The 18268-nt window shown below is 37.9% G+C and overlaps 1 protein-coding gene across 3 annotated transcripts in view; it reads left to right on the forward strand.

Moving 5' to 3' along the window:
• ZC3H6 (zinc finger CCCH-type containing 6) overlaps window positions 1-18268 on the forward strand; it is a 75291-nt gene that overhangs the window by 15215 nt on the left and 41808 nt on the right. For 2 of the 3 annotated variants that reach the window (XM_027967128.3, XM_012173915.4), the window contains exon 2: window positions 13990-14170. In XM_027967128.3, coding sequence (XP_027822929.2) covers window positions 13990-14170 — 181 coding nt within the window. Of the gene's footprint in view, window positions 1-47; window positions 14171-18268 lie in introns of all 3 variants that reach the window. The other variant, XM_060413987.1, reaches the window with a different exon arrangement.

Here is an 18268-nt window from a genome sequence, read left to right on the forward strand (position 1 = left end):
TGATCAAATCGTGAGCACTGAAAAATGGTCTCCCTATTTCATTTCAGGGTCCTTTGAGTCAATGATGAGGAAACGAACATTAGGGGTTGAGATAATTTGTTCAAATTCGTATGCCTAGTGTATAACTGAGAAGCAGAACTGGAACCCACATCCTTCTGGCTCTAGAGCTTTTCTTCTACACTACTATGATTTGTTTGTTTGTTTGTTTAAGTATTTGGTTGTAAAATGCCACAAATTTAAAGCATTAAATTGTCCTTTTAAGAAGTCTGTTGTTGGTTATTTTTCTTATTTAACACTCCTAATTTAATTTCCAGGTTCAGGTGATCTCACTTTGCCAGAGTACTGGGTCCTCGTTAAATAAGAAAGGTTTTTTTTTGATTTTGGTTTGGATCAAAGCCAACTGTCTTAAGTATTTCATGTTCATTTCTGGATGTTGGTGCTGGGCCCCTTCTTCTTTTAACTGAATGTGGAACCTTGGTAATAACATAGCAATTTTCATTTTTTCCAGCATTCCTCTCTTTTCTTCTCCTCTTCTGAGTTTGATGTAGAGGATTTCACTTAGGCTGTTACCTGAACTGCACCACTTTTAACAACTTGCTGAGGACCCTGAAATGAAATAGGGAGACCATTTTTCAGTGCTCATGATTTGATCAAGTCTTTTTACCTCTTTAAAAAAGGCTTTTCAATAAATTTGCTCTTTTACTGTTACCTTTAGAGCACTTAAAAACATAGTATTCAATGAAAAGAAAACCCTATAGCATCTCATAACTCCAAGCTCTGTTCTGTCACTCCAACTGGTATAGCATGGTGGCTCTGTTTCCTGACAACTGTTCAAATAACGCCTATGGAATTGAAGTAACTCATGTTTACTGGTTTTTAAGTTAATTTTTATTGGAATATAGCACATTTACTTTTATATCTCAGAAATGCAACTTCTCAATAGTTTCTCTGTATCATATCTTAAAACACCACCTAAATCAAGAAGTTTCTTTTTCCTAAAATTTAGTACGAAAAATTTCAAACATACAAATATGTTGAAAGAATTTTACAGTAAACACCTTCATATGCTATGCACCATTTGTAGCTATTAGAGCAACAAAGTTAAGAAAGATATTAACTGAGATATTATCTGGGAATCAGATGGCTTAGACTGGATTTTAGCTGTGCCATCTGTTGGGCTGGCCAAAAAACTCCTTTGGTTTCTAAGTAAGATAAAAGACACATTTTTCATTTTCACCAGTAACTTTATTGTACAGTGTATTCACCGTTTTGTTCCACTGTGCTGTGCAGCTCTTAGTCACTCAGTCATGTCCAACTCTTTGCAACCCTGTGGACCATAGCCCACCAGGTTCTTCTGTCCATGGAATTTTCCAGGTAATACTGAAGTGGGTTGTCACTTGCACCTCCAGAGAATCTTCCCAACCCAGGGATCAGACCTACGTCTCTTGCATCTAGTGGGTTGGCAGGCATATTCTTTACCACTGTGCCACTTGGGAGTCCTTGTCATTTTCCTGGCGACTTCATAATTCCATCTTCCCCAAAGTTTTTAATTTCTTGAGCAAAGAACTGTTCCAAGTGCCTTTTATAGTCAGGGTATTGAAATTTTTTCCATTAAGAGAATTTTGTAAAGACAAAAATAAATGGAAATTCGAAGGTGCAATATCTGGTAAATGTGGCTTATGAATCAGAACTTCCCAGCCAAGCTGTAACAGTTTTTGCCTGGTCATCAAGGAAACGTGGTCTTGCGGTATCCTGATGGAAGATTATGCATTTTCTGTTGACTAATTCTGGATACATGCCGAATGCTGCTTTCAGTTAGTCAAATTGGAAGCAGTACTTTTTGGAATGAATCATTTCGTTTTCTGGAAGGAGCTCATAATAGAGGGCTCCCAGTCCTACCATATATACACCATCATCATCTTTAAATGAAGGCTGGCCTTTGATGTGATGGGTAGTAGTTTATTTTGCTTGCCCCATGATCTCTTCTGTTCCATATTGTTGTACAGTATCCGCTTGTCATTGCCCATCACAATTTGTTTTAAAAATGGAATGTTTTCATTATGTTTAAGTAGAGAATCACAAATAGAAGTACAGTCAAAAAGGTGTTTTTTGCTTAACTTATGTGAAACTCAAATATCAAAGTGATTAGCATAACTTAGCACATACAAATGATTTTCAACACTTGATTTGGATATTTTCAGTATGTAAATTTATCTTCTGCGTGGTATAACGTTGATTGTTCTCAGTTAATATCTTGATTTGATCACCATCAGCTTCAACTGGTCTACTTGACCATGAAACATTGTCCAGCAAGAAATCTCTAGCACGAAACTTAGTAAACCACTTTTGGACATGTTCGCTCAATCATAGCACCTTCTCCATCCACTGCACGAATCTTTTTTTGTGTGTTTCACTTGCATTTTTACTTTTCTTAAAATAATAAAGCATAGTATGCCAAAAATGCTGCTTTTTTTCTTCCATATTAAAATGGCTACACAAAAATTCACCGGTGTTGATATTTTTTTTTATGCCTGCTGATATGTCACCTGTCCCAATGCAGTCTAAGGGAATTGTTTCTAATGAAGTTAATGACAACTCAGCATTACTAGAGCCGTCATACCAAAAAAACCAAGCAAAACTTTTGGCCAACTTAATACTAACAGAGTTAGTTAAGTTCTTTGTCTCCCTTCTTCACCAGTTATATGGGGATAATAATAGTTATATTTGAACCTTGGACAAACCTGGTTTGAACTGTGTGGGTACATTTTTACTTTTTTTTTTCAATAATAAAGACTACATACTATGCAAACCTAGGTTGGTTGAATCTGCAGTTATGAACCTTGAGGTTTCAAGGAACCTCTGGTATACAGGGCCAACTCTAAATTATGTGCAGAGGGTCACATCACACATTGTAAAGGGTCAACTTTATTTCATAGAGTTAACATGAAGGTGGAGTGAACTGATCCAGCATGCCTGGCAGCCTAGTAAATGCTCAGTAATTGTTAACTATCATATTATATATGATGATATAAAATTTTTATTTTTTCCTACAAATTTGGATTGAGATGTTACTTTACTTCAGAACTAATACTAGTTTGTTATGAACACAGCTGTAATTGAAGATAGGCAAATAGTGAAATAATTAGATGCTAGAAAGTGTAGACTAAAAATTGCTGAGAGATATTTTTATTTGTTAAAGTCATGTATCCATAATACTCTGATAGCCCCAAGCTTTTTAAAGGTTCTGGTTCCAAGCAATATTTTGGCCTTTAGGGGGAAACAAAGTTAACTTATTACAGCTAAAATGGAATCGTTTACATTTTCTGTTTGTTCATATCTAGATTTGAATGATTGCAGGACTAAGACAAACTGGTACTGTAGTAATGCTTCTTTAAAAGGTAGCCTTTTAAAGAAGGCTTTATTTGTGTTTTCTGTTGTTTTTGTTCTTTTTTGATTTCTGTCCTCATATTTACTATTTTCACTCTTCTTATTTTCAGTTTTCCCCTTTTTTAGTTCTTTAGTTGAATGTAGAGTCCATTTGTTTATATATATATATATATATATTTAAATTTATTATTATTATTTTACTTTACAATATTGTATTGGTTTTGCCACACATCAACATGAATCCGCCATGGGTGTACACGTGTTCCCAATCCTGAACCCCGCTCCCACCTCTGGGTCATCCATCCCTCCGGGTCATCCATTTGTTTTTAATCTTTATTATTTCCCAAAAATGTATTTAAATAAAAGCATAAGTCTCCCTCTGCTCCTGGTGTTGCTGCTAAGTCGCTTCAGTCGTGTCCGACTCTGTGCGACTCCATAGACAGCAGCCCACCAGGCTCCGCCGCCCCTGGGATCCTCCAGGCAAGAATGCTGGAGTGGGTTGCCATTGTCTTCTCCGAAGTCTCCCTCTAAGGACTCCTTTTCTTTGTTCAGGTTTTTTAATTTAATGACTTGGTAGTATGCTCTGTAAAATGGCAGTATGCACAGTATAAATTTATACTGGGAAGTTCACTGGTAAGTTACATTGCTTGAATTTAGATGTTTCTTTATTATGTTACTGATATATTAATTACTGCATTGGATAATTATGTCTTCTTTGAATACTTTAAGGCTTAACTGATTGGGATTATGTGCTGCTGTGATAGAGAAGATTAGCATATTATTTATTTATATCCTTTACTATATTTAAGGGAAATCTTGATCCTGTTCAAAGGAATGGGCTCAGCAATAATGAGGTGACATTTTAAAGGTATAATTCATGGGAATGTTTGTAATATTCACAGAGCATTGCCCGAAGGATAATCTGTTCATTTCTCTATATGAGTAGTTTTCAGCAATTTTTTTTTTTTTTTTTTGCCTCAAGACTGTTGGAGGAAAAACATTCCCATTAGTAACAGTATACTCGAGTGGAGTGCGTCTAGTGTCAGAATTCTCATATACGTTCCATTCTTCTTTTGGACTCATGCTGGATTGTCACAGTGGCATCCTGCTTTTCCTGCCCATGTTTTGTCTCTCCTCTAGACCTGTTTTTCACTCTGAAATGTATATTTCAGAATAGAAATCTAGTTGTGAAGTTGCTCAGTCGTGTCCAACTCTTTGGCGATCCCATAGGCTGTAGGCTTCTCTGTCCATGGGATTTTTCCCGGCAAGTGTACTGGAGTGGGTTGCCATTTCCTTCTCCAGAAATCTAGTTACATCACTTCCTTTCCTAGAAATACTTGCAAGTGAGTTTTCATTTCTCTAGGATAAACTCCAAACATGGTCGAAGCGCTGCATGACCTCGTGCTACCCCATCACTCCAGTGTGATGAGCCAGCTTCTGCCCTTCCTCTGACCCAGGGACACTGGCCTTGTCTCCTTTCCTGTCTCAGTTCTACAGGGAAATGTTTATCCTGCTTTCTTTGTCTGCCAGAGACCCTTCCCTACCCCTTACCTCCTAGGCTGACTCTTCCTCTCAATTCATTCATGGCTCCCTCAGGGAAAGCCTTCCAGACTTCCCTGAGAGATGATTTCCTCCTATTGTGTCTACTGGTAGCACCTTTATCTCCTTCATGTTAATGTTAATATATGATTATTATATTTATTTGTATGAGTCTTTGATTGATGTCTGGACTCCTCCATCACTGGATTGAAAACTTCATGAGAGAAGAAAACGGTATCTTTTTTGTTTACCATTGTATCCCCAATTAGCAGTGAATAAATATGTTGAATGAATGAATGGTGCTTTTTTTTTTTTTTTTTGCTAGGAGGACAAAAGATTCTTATATAGTTTTTGAGAATTGTTGCTCTAGATGTTGTGGTTGTCATCCCTGGCTTAAATCAGAACGTCAGATGCTTGTGTGCTTGAACACGTGGACACTATTACTTTATTTCCTCATATAATTGCTTTTCCTCAGTTGAACTTTGGCAGTATGACCTTGGTTCAAATTGGGGTATACTGTAAATGATAAACTGTTGTATTGGTTGTATGGACACTATTGAGGATACTGTTTATTACATCAAGTACTGACTATTGTATCCAATGATATTGTCTTTATAAGGGCTCAGAGGAGAATTTCTTTTTTTCCCCAAGTGTTTAAAATTCTTTATTTTTTTAAATTTATGTTTTAATTAGAACTTTATTGAAAAAGAGAAATTCATCTGTTAATCTGCTTGCTGGGTAGGAAACAAGTTCAGTGTGTCTCTCCATGCTGAAAGTGGAAGGGATAAAGAGGGATATAAAATGTTTATTACATGTCGGGAGGAATTCTGGGTATTAAGTTCTAATTGGTTAATTTGGGAAATGGAAGTTCTTTTGATTTTTTTTCTGCTTATGCCACAAAAGCACAGGCATTACTTTATGAAGATGTCTTAGCAGGGTTATGAAAGTATCTGTTAGGCTCAGGGGCATACAGTTTAGCTCTTCTGTATATACATGCTGGGAGCTTGGCAGAGTTTTAACAAAAATCTCCCCTTACTCCTACTCAGATAAAGAGCAAGTTACATGTTTACTGCTGTGTAGGTTATGGTCTTTGTGGGAACTCTGCCTTGGTTTAACTGAATTCCTTTGTTTTCCTTCTGTTATAAAAATTGATTTCTGTACCATCTGATGAAATAACTGCTGTACAGTGGCACATCTGTCTCTGGAGACAAGGTGCTGAAGGAAAAGTTAGAGTAGCCATGAGTGCCATAAGGAGAAACTGGAAGGCACTTTAGAATGACAGCCAGAGACGCCTTTCCTGACCAGTGGGTCAGATGATAAAACTCCCCTCTGAGTCCACTTTTGACAGCCAAGTTGTCTTTTAGTTTGGGTATAGATTGATCAACTTCCCCTATGGAATTATTCCATGAGAAGCAGGAAGTGCTAGCTATATATTATATATTTTTCTTGGCTTGCCAGGAAGAAACCCAGGGCCATGCAGTTATCTACAACCACTTGAATCAGTGACTGTAGTTTGTTGTTCTTTTAGGACTTTACAATATTATCTTCTCAGTCAATGTTAATAACACACTTTTTATTAATTTTTCTAATTATATGACCCCCTTAGTTGAAGACAGAGCCCTAGTGATTCTAAGTTTAAGGGAGTAACTTTTTTTTTTCCTCTAGGGTGGTTAGTACCCCTTCAGATCAATGCCCATTCATCTCAGAGAAGAATGGTCTCCTGAAGGAGATGGGAAGAAAATATCAAATTATTTCCTTGCTCTCTCTCTCTATATATATTTACCTATATATGCCAGTTAGGTTATTTATTTTATTTTTTTTTTTGGCCCCTCTGGCATGCAAGATCTTAGTTCCCCAACCAGGGATCTATCTGGTGCTCCATGCAGGAAGTGCAGTCTAACCACCGGACCACCAGGAAGTCCTGCAAGTGAGGTTTTGATGAAGTAAATGTGATAAAGTGTGTTGTTGATACAGGAAATAAAGATTAGAAGGACCACATATAGTTTTAAAAACAAAAGAGCAGTTACTTATAACAAAAGTAGGAAAGGAATTCTCAGTTATCTCTGGAGTACAGATAACATATATAGAATTAAAATTTGCAAAGGTTATCATATGACTATGAATGATATTAGGCTAATTAAAATATGTAATTTTGCCCATGTTTGTATGAAGTCCATTCCTGAAGGAATTTGTATTTTGGTTGAAACTGACTAAGTGCTAAGACTGACTTGGAGAAAAAAACAAACCAAGTGAAAATTGTCATGGCTGTAGATAGTCTTTTAAAGGAATAAGCTAGTTTCTGTAAGCCAAATATATTCTAGAGCGTGTAAGAATGTATTGGGTAAAGGATAAACATAGAAGTGATTTGAAGGCTTGTAGATATCCAGATTTTACTACTGGTAATTTATAAGGAGAAACCTTTTTCTGGAACACATAAGATAAACCATCTAGTTTTTTAAATGTTTAAAACATTTTTTAAATGTTCAAGGTCCAGCTTGGGACCTTAACTGTTTATAAACAAACAAACAAATCACCAAAACTCAGGTCAGGGAGCTCTTCCATGACACCAGTATAGCCAACCAGTATTTTCTCTAAGGGAAAATACCTAGTTTTGGAGGTTAAGGTAGGGATTTAGGCTAAAGCTTAATCATTAGAGGATCATACGCAAGCTATACAGGTTGAAGGAAACAGAGTAGGCACAGGCAAATCCCAGACTCAAGCAAGCTTTTTGTGACACTTGCTACAGCTTCAGCAAGTAAGATTCAGGCAGCTTATTTATACGCAGACGACACATGCCTGATCAGCACGGCGTCAGCTCCTCACCTCCCTTGTCTGACAGGGTAACACTGAGACCAAAGGGGACAGAGACGCGTGGGCACGGTGGGTGACAGCACTGTGTCACTGAGGAGCAGTTTCTGTAGTGCACCTTTGCAGTTTCTTAGTCTACAGCTATATGGTAGGAGGTGGGCAAGGTGGAAAATCTAAGCCCTCACTGAAACCAGGGAAGGTGGATGAGAAATTGCCTTACAGCAGCCTCCCTCCAAATAAGGAAGCAGGTGAGAAATAGCCTTGCAGCAGCACTTTCCTTTTCATAATTGGGAGGATCATAGGGCGCCTGCTCAGGCTTACATCAGCCTGTGATTAAGCCTTGCCTGTGTGGCCTGTGTGGAGACATGTATGGTGGCCAGGGGGCTGCTGGTGCAGAGCAGTTTCCCAGCATTATCATCCATGCTGAGGGAGGAAGTGACAGAATGAATTAGAACAAAGCAGGAAAAGTGCTACAGGCGATAGTTTTGAAGCATCTAGAATTTGTGTTCTCTTGGTTCTAGGATAAGCAGTCTACTTCTGTCAGGTTGTCTACTCTGAAAAATGTCTTTGTTGTGAACAGTTTATCCCAAGAAACTGTGTTCATGAGTAATATCTTTGTAATATCATCCCTCCAGAGTACTTGCATACTCTTTTATTGAGGCTTTTGTGTTTCTTCCAGAAGACTCAGTTTCTAATCTGTAGCTTGTAGCAGGATCCTTTGTGTCTGTCTGCTTAGTGGCAGGAGCCTTTCAGTTCAGTTCAGTTCAGTTCAGTTGCTCAGGCGTGTCTGACTCTTCGCGACCTCATGGACTATAGCACACCAGGCCTCCGTGTCCATCACCAGCTCCCGGAGCTTATTCAAACTCATGTCCATTGAGTCAGTGATGCCATCCAGCCATCTCATCCTCTGTTGTCCCCTTCTCCTCCTGTCCCCAATCCCTCCCAGCATCAGGGTCTTTTCCAATGAGTCAACTCTTTGCATGGGTGGCCAAAGTATTGGAGTTTCAGCTTTAGCATCATTCCTTCCAAAGAAATCCCAGGGCTGATCTCCTTCAGAATGGACTGGCTGGATCTCCTTGCAGTCCAAGGGACTCTCAAGAGTCTTCTCCAACACCACAGTTCAAAAGCATCAATTCTTCAGCGCTCAGCTTTCTTCACAGTCCAACTCTCACATCCATACGTGACCACTGGAAAAACGGTAGCCTTAACTAGACGGACCTTTGTTGGCAAAGTAATGTCTCTGCTTTTCAATATGCTATCTAGGTTGGTCATAACTTTCCTTCCAAGGAGTAAGCGTCTTTTAATTTCATGGCTGCAATCACCATCTGCAGTGATTTTGGAGCCCCCCAAAATAAAGTCTGACACTGTTTCCACTGTTTCCCCATCTATTTCCCATGAAGTGATGGGACCAGATGCCATGATCTTCATTTTCTGAATGTTGAGCTTTAAGCCAACTTTTTCACTCTCCTCTTTCACTTTCATCAAGAGGCTTTTTAGTTCCTCTTCACTTTCTGCCATAAGGGTGGTGTCATCTGCATATCTAAGGTTACTGATATTTCTCCCAGCAATCTTGATTCCAGCTTGTGCTTCATCCAGTCCAGCATTTCTCTTGATATACTCTGCATATAAGTTAAATATGACAAGGTGACAATATATAGCCTTGACATACTCCTTTCCCAATTTGGAACCAGTCTGTTCCATGTCCAGTTCTAACTGTTGCTTCCTGACCTGCATACAGGTTTCTCAGGAGGCGGGTCAGGTGGTCTGGCATTCCCATCTCTTTAAGAATTTTCCACAGTTTATTGTGATCCACACAGTCAAAGGCTTTGGCGTAGTCAATAAAGCAGAAGTAGATGTTTTTCTGGAACTCTAGCTTTTTCAATGATTCAACGGATGTTGGCAATTTGATCTCTGGTTCCTTTGCCTTTTCTATATCCAGCTTGAACATCTGGAAGTTCATGGTTCATGTACTGTTGAAGCCTGGCTTGGAGAATTTTGAGCATTTCTTTGCTAACGTATAAGATGAGTGTAATTGTGCGGTAGGCTGAACATTTTTGGCATTGCCCTTCTTTGGGATTGGAATGAAAACTGACCTTTCCAGTCCTGTGGCCACTGCTGAGTTTTCCAAATTTGCTGGCATATTGAGTGCAGCACTTTCACAGCAGCATCTTTTAGGATTTGAAATAGCTCAACTGGAATTCCATCACTTCCACTAGCTTTGTTCATAGTGATGCTTCCTAAGGCCCACTTAATTTCACACTCCAGGATGTCTGGCTCTAGGTGAGTGATCACACCATCATGGTTATCTGGGTCATGAAGATCTTTTTTGAGTAGTTCTTCTGTGTGTTCTTGTCACCTCTTCTTCATATCTTATGTTTCCGTTAGGTCCATACCGTTTCTCACCTTTATTGTGCTCATCTTTGCATGAAATGTTCCCTTGGTATCTCTAATTTTCTTGAAGCGATCTCTAGTCTTTCCCATTCTATTATTTTCCTCTATTTCTTGGCATTGGTCACTGAGGAAGGCCTCCCTACCTCTCCTTGCTATTCTTTGGAACTCTGCATTCAGATGGGTGTATCTCTCCTTTTCTCCTTTGCCTTTAGCTTCTCTTCTTTTCTCAGGTATTTGTAAGACCTCCTCAGACAGCCATTTTGCTTTTTTGCATTTCTTTTTCTTGGGGATGATCTTGATCACTGCCTCCTGTACAATGTCACAAATCTCCATCCATAGTTCTTCAGGCACTCTGTCTATCAGATCTAATTCCTTGAAACTATTTTTCACTTCCACTGTATAATCATAAGGGATTTGATTTAGGTCATACCTGAATGGTCTAGTGGTTTCCCCTACTTACTTCCCTGCTTTCTTCAATATTTTCAGTATCTCTAGTCAGAATTCTTAATATGAATTCTAAATATGAAGATATGAAAGGTCTTACACTAAGGAGCTTAAGCCAGTTGAGACTGGTGGTAAAAGAAAGGATGCACACCTCTAGGTTTTATTATTTGCATTTAGAATTTTACATACAGACAGTAAAACACACAGTTCTTAATTGAATTTTTCAGACTTGATGAATTTTTACACGTGTGTATGTAGTAATCATTGTAGCCATCTATAGGGAATATTTTAATGTGCTATACAGCTCCTTAGTAGTCTTTTTTTGTTAGTTATAAACCTAGGTCACCATCGATTAGTTTTGCCTGTTCTTGAAGTGCATATAGATGAAATCACACAGTAGTCTCTTATGTCTGCTTCTTTTGCTTATGTCTGCAGATTCATCATATTGTGTTTAGTGGTACAATGTTTAATTTTTTCTTTGCTTTATGGATTCCATTATATAAATAAAGCACTATTTATCCATTCACTTGTTGATGGAGATTTGGGTTTACAATTTTCTACCATTATGACTAAAGCTGTTAAAACCTTTCTTATAGTTGTCCTTTGGTGAATATATGCACTCATTTTTCTTAGGCTGTAAGATATTATAGTATTATAAAAGCTGAAAACTTTTAAAATTAAAATAGCCAGTATGCTGAACCTGTCTCACATGAAATTTTCACATCAACCTAAATTACCTCAGACATATACCTCTGATTTTATGATAGAAATTGGGGAAGAATAACACTGACTTCACAATCATCTTAGGGTGATATTGTGTGCCTGTTCTAAAATGGCAAGGGTTATGGATATTTTCCATTCAGTCATTCAGTAAACAGCAAGGCACTGTGGCGGAGCCTAGAGATACAGCTATGAAAGACACAGTCACATACTCTGCTTTCACCAAACAATAAGCGAGTCATTCATATATAATATCTACAGAGTGCAGCTGTAAACAACTGAGAATTGTTAGGGGAGTACTTAAGATGGAAGACTTCCCGGTGTCTCAGCGGTAAAGAATCTGCATGCAAGCAGGAGCCACAGAGAGGTGAATTCGATTCCTAGGTTAGGAAGATCCCCTGGAGGAGGAAATGGCAATCTCCAGGATTCTTGCCTGGAGAATTCTGTGGACAGAGGAGCCTGGCAGGCTACGGTCCCTGGGGTTGCAAAGAGTCAGACATGACTGAGCGAGTTACACACACGCATCTTCCATGTAGATCAGTTGATTAATTTGCGTTTTAAAATGTTATTGAACATTTGGGCTTCTATAACTATAAAAATGTCATAATATAAAAATTTGTAGATTTTTGCTTTTGCTGTGAATATTTTTTACAGATTCAAGTTGAGGTATTCTGCTTTTGTGGTTCAGGTTTATTACTTATCTACTATTAAAATTTATTTTCTTATTAAAGTTTACTCTTACGATGAGAACTAATATACATAGCTGTCTGTGGGCCAAAAAAATAAAAAATTCCTTCCAGTAGTTAGAATGTTTGCTTCCTAAAGTATTTTAATTTCTCCCTTCTGTCCTTCCTTCTTTTCTTTTTTATGGTAGCTTAGTAGATGGTATTTGGTTGGTGCAAATGTAATTGCAGTTTCGGATCGTGAATTTTAAATCATTATAAGTAGACTCAATACATCGTTATTAAAAAGGGAACCATTACAGTCAACACGTTTTTGCCAGTGAGAAATGAGTTTGTTTATTCCTTTAGAAATCCATGCTTTAGCATTTGATGAACTCTGAGAAAGCATTTTCTGCATCCTGCTGTTTGGGGGTGTTTTCCCTGCAAAAAGTTGTTTAGGTGCTTCAAGAAGTGGTAGTCAGTTGGTGAGAGGTGAGTTGAATATGGCAGATGAGGCAGAACTTCATAGCCCAGTTCGTTTAACTTCAGAAGTGCTGGTTGTGTGGCATGAGTCAGGTTGGGCGCTGTCACTGAGCAGAACTGGGCCCATTCTGTTGACCAAGGCTGTCTGCAGGTGTGGCAGTTTTCAGTGCATCTCATTGATTTGCTGAGCATGCTTCTCAGATATAATGGTTTCGCCCTGATTCATAGTGGACCACCAAACAGTGACCATCACATTTTTTTTGGATGCAAGTTTGGCTTTGGGAAATGCTTTGGAGTTTCTTCTCAATCCAGCCATGAAACTGGTTGCCGATTGTAATATAAAATACACTTAAATGGTTTGTTGTTGCATACAATAAGAGAAGATGATACTTCAAAATGATAACTTTTTTTTAGTTGAGTCACCCACTTATCAAGCTTTTTCACTTTTCCAACTTACTTCAAATGCCAAATGACCATACGATGGTCTATGCTGAGTTCTTCGGCAACTTCTTGATTAGTTGTAAGAGAATCAGTTTCGATGATCGCTCTCAGTTGTTCATTGTCAACTTCCAATGGCCATGCTGTTCATCTTTGAGGGTCTCGTCTTTGCAAAACTTTTTGAACCACCACTTCATGTACGTTCATTAGTAGTTCATGGTCCAAGTGCATTGTTGATGTTGTAAGTTTTCTCTACTGCTTTATGACCCATTTTGAACTAAGATAAGAAAATCACTCACATTTGCTTTTTGTCTAACATCATTTCCATAGTCTGAAATAAATATAAAAGAAGCAGCAATAAGTCATTACCAAAGAAACATAAAGTGAGAAATGCACATTAAAGTTATGTATCACATAGCCACATTTACTTAAGAATGTATTCCAGTATCAAATGGCAAATTGCAACAATGCAAAACCACAGCTGCGTTTGCAGCAACCTGATGATTATTGCAGTGTCGCTTTGGACAGTGTTGCATTATGCATTCATTCATTCGTTTGGTGAGAGTCAATGCTTTTAGTCTAAATCAAAGTTTGGCCAACTATAGCTGCTGAAATGGTTGCTTACATTCTTGAAGGGCATTTTTAAAAAAGGAGGATTTGCAACGGAAACTATATGTGGCCTGCAAATTTAAAATATTTACTGTCTAACCCTTCATAGCCCACTCCAGTACTCTTGCCAGGAAAATACCGTAAACAGAGGAGCCTGGTGGGCTGCAGTCTATGGGGTCGCTAAGAGTCGGACATGACTAAGTGACTTCACTTTCAGTTTTCACTTTCATGCATTGGAAAAGGAAATGGCAACCCACTCCAGTGTTCTTGCCTGGAGAATCCCAGGGATGGGGGAGCCTGGTGGGCTGCTGTCTATGGGGTCGCACAGAGTCGGACATGACTGAAGTGACTTAGCAGCAGCAACCCTTTACAGAAAATTGGCCAATCCCTAATCTCACTGAGTATAACTTAAAATCTTGACTCATTTTTCTTTTCTTTTGGAAATGTTTCTATAATATTCCCTTTAGAGTTGACATTTGAAAACTGACATTTTCATTGCCTTTTACAGAGAAGATGGTGAATTAGAAGATGGTGAAATAGATGATGCAGGATTTGAAGAAACACAGGAACAGGAAGCAAAAGAGGATGAAAAGCAGAAAAATCAGAAAGCCTACCGAAAATCAAGGAAAAAACACAAGAAAGAAAAAGAGAAGAAAAAGTCCAAAAGGAGAAAACGTGAGAAGCATAAGGTTAGTTAGAATCTATTTTTTGTTTCTTTGGTAAATTTTTATGAAATGTAAACATTACACTGAAAATTAGAGAGTATAAATCATTGCCTATTATAAAATATATGGGTTAGATCTTTTGATTTATATGCTTAATAGACTTTAAAGATTATAGGAGATATCTTAAAGATTTAAAAATGATCAAGGTAAATTTTAATACAAATTAGAATAAACCTTTTAAATTGATAGAAGATTGTGTGCAAGCATACTGAAAGCTTAAGGAAAGAAAATTTCATTCTCCACAGATGTAGATTGTCAGCACTGGCCTTGTTTGCTCATTTATTTATTTATTCATCCATAAGTATTACTACATGCTTGCTGTGGAAATCTCTGTGCTATATGCTGGGGGTTACAGTAGTGAATGAAACAGTCTCTGCTCCTACAGAGATTACACTGAAACGAGAAGGAGAGAGGCATGAAACAACTGAAAGCCAAATGCTATCAAGAGAATAGTTGAGTGCTAGATACAGAATGATGTGGATTAGGGTTGTGCAGAGAGAACTTATATTGACAGAGAACTAAAGCTGGCAGTAGTAGTGGGGTAATTTTTTTTAACTCCCCGAATTTCCCCCATAAAAACAGAGCAGTTAGGATGGCAAAACCAAAAATGCATTGGCAACATCTACCGAAAAGTGAAGTAACAAGTTACCTCCACAAACCTCAAAAATACAAAAGGATAAGGCTAAACCACAGACTCAGGACTAAAGTAGGATCAGCAGCTGTGTGAAATGAAGCAGAGAAAAGGTAAAGAAATTTCCAGAAAATAGATATCAACAGGTATTCATCTCAAATGAGAGTCCCCAGTGAATGTGGAGAGCCTGTTGGCCAAACTGAGAATCCTCAGTGGAGACCGAGAGGGGACTGTACTAGTTTCCAATTCCTGTGTGAGTATAAGGTGACCAGCTAAAACTGGATGGTGCTGGAATGGTCTGGGCCTGATGAACTCGTAATGCTGGTCAACTAAATTTCTTCTAGAACAGAGTCCCACCCTGAAGAGACAGCTGCTGGGAGTAGAATCTAGATGGAGAAGACAAGAGTAATAGGGCTAAGGAAAGAAAAATGGGTTAGAGAGCAGGGGTGGCTTATCTCAGAACATATGCAGCCATATTTTTTCATGCTTCGTGTTAACAACATGAGAGTGAAGCTGGGGCAGTTTTCCTGGTCCATTCTTCCTGTGATAATGAGCAACAAGTTTGGACCATGATCACATTTGCATATAAGTTACTGTTATTAAAAAAAAAGGAAAATGGAGAGAATAACATTCTTCCAGAAAAGAAAGAGTGCCCACAAAGCATGAAAAACTTAACCTAATATTTCAAAATGATTTTTAAAAATTACAAAAATAATGCAAACTATGATCAGACAGCATCAGTAGAATTTGCAGGGGGATCCTTTGATCATTTAGGCAAAAAGACCAAGTCACTTATTAAGAAAGGGAAATCAGATTAAAAAAAAATTTTTGATGTCACTATTTTGTGCCAGAAGATCATGGCGTAACATATTTGAATAAAATGTGAGCCAAGCATTTTATATCCAGGTACATACCAAATTTCAAATATAATGTCCTCAGAAAAACTGTATAGGAAACAGTGTCATAAGCCTTCTCATAAAATCTACTAGAGAACAAGTTCAGATATCCAAAATGACTGAGTGATAAAGCAAGAGTGATCTATATACACTGCATATTTGTCTATAAAACTAAAGATAAACAATGAACATAAGCAGGGCAGAATATTATGTATTGAAACATTATGGCTATAGAAGGTATCAGGAAAAGCAGAAGAATATATGGTAAGCAAGATAACTTTACTGGGAGCTTTATAGTTATTAACTGAGAATTTTAAAATATACCTCAAATTATTATCCTGAGAATGAAAGAGAGAAAAGAAAAGAAGAGGTTACTACCTAATTTCAACATTAGTTCTTCTAGGAAACAAATAATATGCAAAGAAGGGGCAGGGATTCAGGTTATTGGAAAAAGGCAGTCTGAAAGAAGTAATTGAAACAGAAATACCAATACCTAATACCAAATACCTTCCTAATACCAAAAGATACATTCCCCAACAATGCAAAATCTAATTCTAAGCTATGTAAAAGAGAAAGATTTTTAAAAATGGATAAAGAAATACCAGGCAAATGCAAAGAAAGAGAAGGCAAAGTCATAATGTTGATATATGAAAAAGTCAAGGACCTTCCCTGGCAGTCCAGTGGTTAAGACTCCATGCTTCCAATACAGGGAGCATGGGTTCCATCCCTGGTCTGAAAACTAAGATCCTGCCTGCCGTAGGGGTATGGCAGAAGAGTCAAATTTAGGTCAAACAGCTATTGAACAAGGTGCCATGTTGAGGTGGGTAGGGGAGAGGATTCAAGAGGGAGGAGACATATGTATACTTACGGTTGATTCACATTGTATGGCAGAAGAGAACACAATATTGTAAAGCAGTTATTCTCCAACTAAAAACAAATTTTTTTGAAAAGGCATTGAAAGAAGCAAAGAAGGGCATTTTATAATGTTAAGGATTATAATTCACAATGAAGCTATGTTGTTAATATTTTATATTCCCTTAAATATCAATTTTAATAAAGTAGGAACTATAGGAACTATGAGAAGAAATAGGAATAGTAATAAAAGGAGATACGCTGGCAACCTCTTTTATCCCAAAGACCTCAATCAAACGGATAAAGAGTTGATAAGGATATTAAAGAAATATTATAAATATATAGTAAGCTCTGAATCCTGAGAATATATCTTCCTCTCAATTATAGTTGGAATACTCACAAAAACAGACCATGTCATAGGCAACAAACTCCAGTTAATTCAGTGGAGTAGAAATAATATAAAGAGCAATCTCAAACCACAGTGCAGTAAAATAAGACATTAATAACAAAGAAACCAGAAATGTCTTTGAACACAGATTAAAACTGCAGAATTTCAGGAATACAGTGATAAAACTTTGACATATGGAGGATAACTAAAAAATTATCAGAAGAAAAAGTATTATGGTATTAAAATCTAGAAAACAGAAAAGAGAGAAACAAAAAGGAAGAACTTAAAGTTATAAGCAGAATTTAACAAATTAAAATATAAAGTCAGTTTTATAAAAAATCAGCAAGATATATAAGTTATTGGCCAAACTAGTCAAGAAAAAGGAGATACAAAAACAAAGTTAGATATTTTGAGGCCAAGAACTTTTAAAACCATCATGCCCTGGTTCCTTTTTAACAGTTCTTCCTTTAAGTTATCTATCTTCCCTCATAGAGAGGTACTTTCAACATTTTGCTTGAAAATCTTAACTAGTTCATTAGGCTTATTTCCTACTTTCCGTTTTACTGAATGTAACAGTGTTGCCAGGTTTCTGCACTATAGAACGGAGATCTCCCTGTCGCCACTCCTTTATTTACTTTTGACTGTGCTGGGTTTGTGGCTGCATGGGCTCTCTGTAGTTCCCGCAAGTGGCGGCTGGGGCTGCAGTGCACGGGCTTCTCATTGCAGTGCCTTCTCTTGCAGAGCACAGACTCCAGAGTGCATGGTCTCAGTAGGCGTGGCCCCCGGGCTCTAGAGCACAGGCTTAGTACTTGTAGCACTCCGGTTTCATTACCCTATAGCATACGGAATCTTCCCAGACCAGGGGTCAAACCACTGTGCCATCAGGGAAACCCCTTCACTTTTAATAAGATCTCTCTCTCTTTCCTTTAAGTTACCCCAAAGTTCAAAATTTTACTAATGATCATTAAGGATGATCTAGGCTTTCACTATGCTCCTTTAAGGTCATTCCAGTATCTATTCCTTCCCTGATTCCAAAACCAGTCCTGCCTTTTAGTGTTTGTACTGGCAGCACCACATTTCCAGAATCTGTATTAGCTAACTGTTGCTGCACAGACTGCTACTCCAAACTTAGAAGCTTAAAACAACGAAAGTTTGCCTCTCTGTTTCTGTGGGTCAGAAATGTGGGTATGGCTTAACTGTGATTCTGGCTCAGCACTTCTTGTGAGGTTGCAGTCATTTCCTCTTCCAAGTTCAGTCATGAGGCTCTTGGCAGCCTCAGCTCCTCACCATGTGAG

Source organism: Ovis aries, chromosome 3, assembly GCF_016772045.2.
Source record: "Ovis aries strain OAR_USU_Benz2616 breed Rambouillet chromosome 3, ARS-UI_Ramb_v3.0, whole genome shotgun sequence".
NCBI classification, from domain to species: domain Eukaryota; kingdom Metazoa; phylum Chordata; class Mammalia; order Artiodactyla; family Bovidae; genus Ovis; species Ovis aries.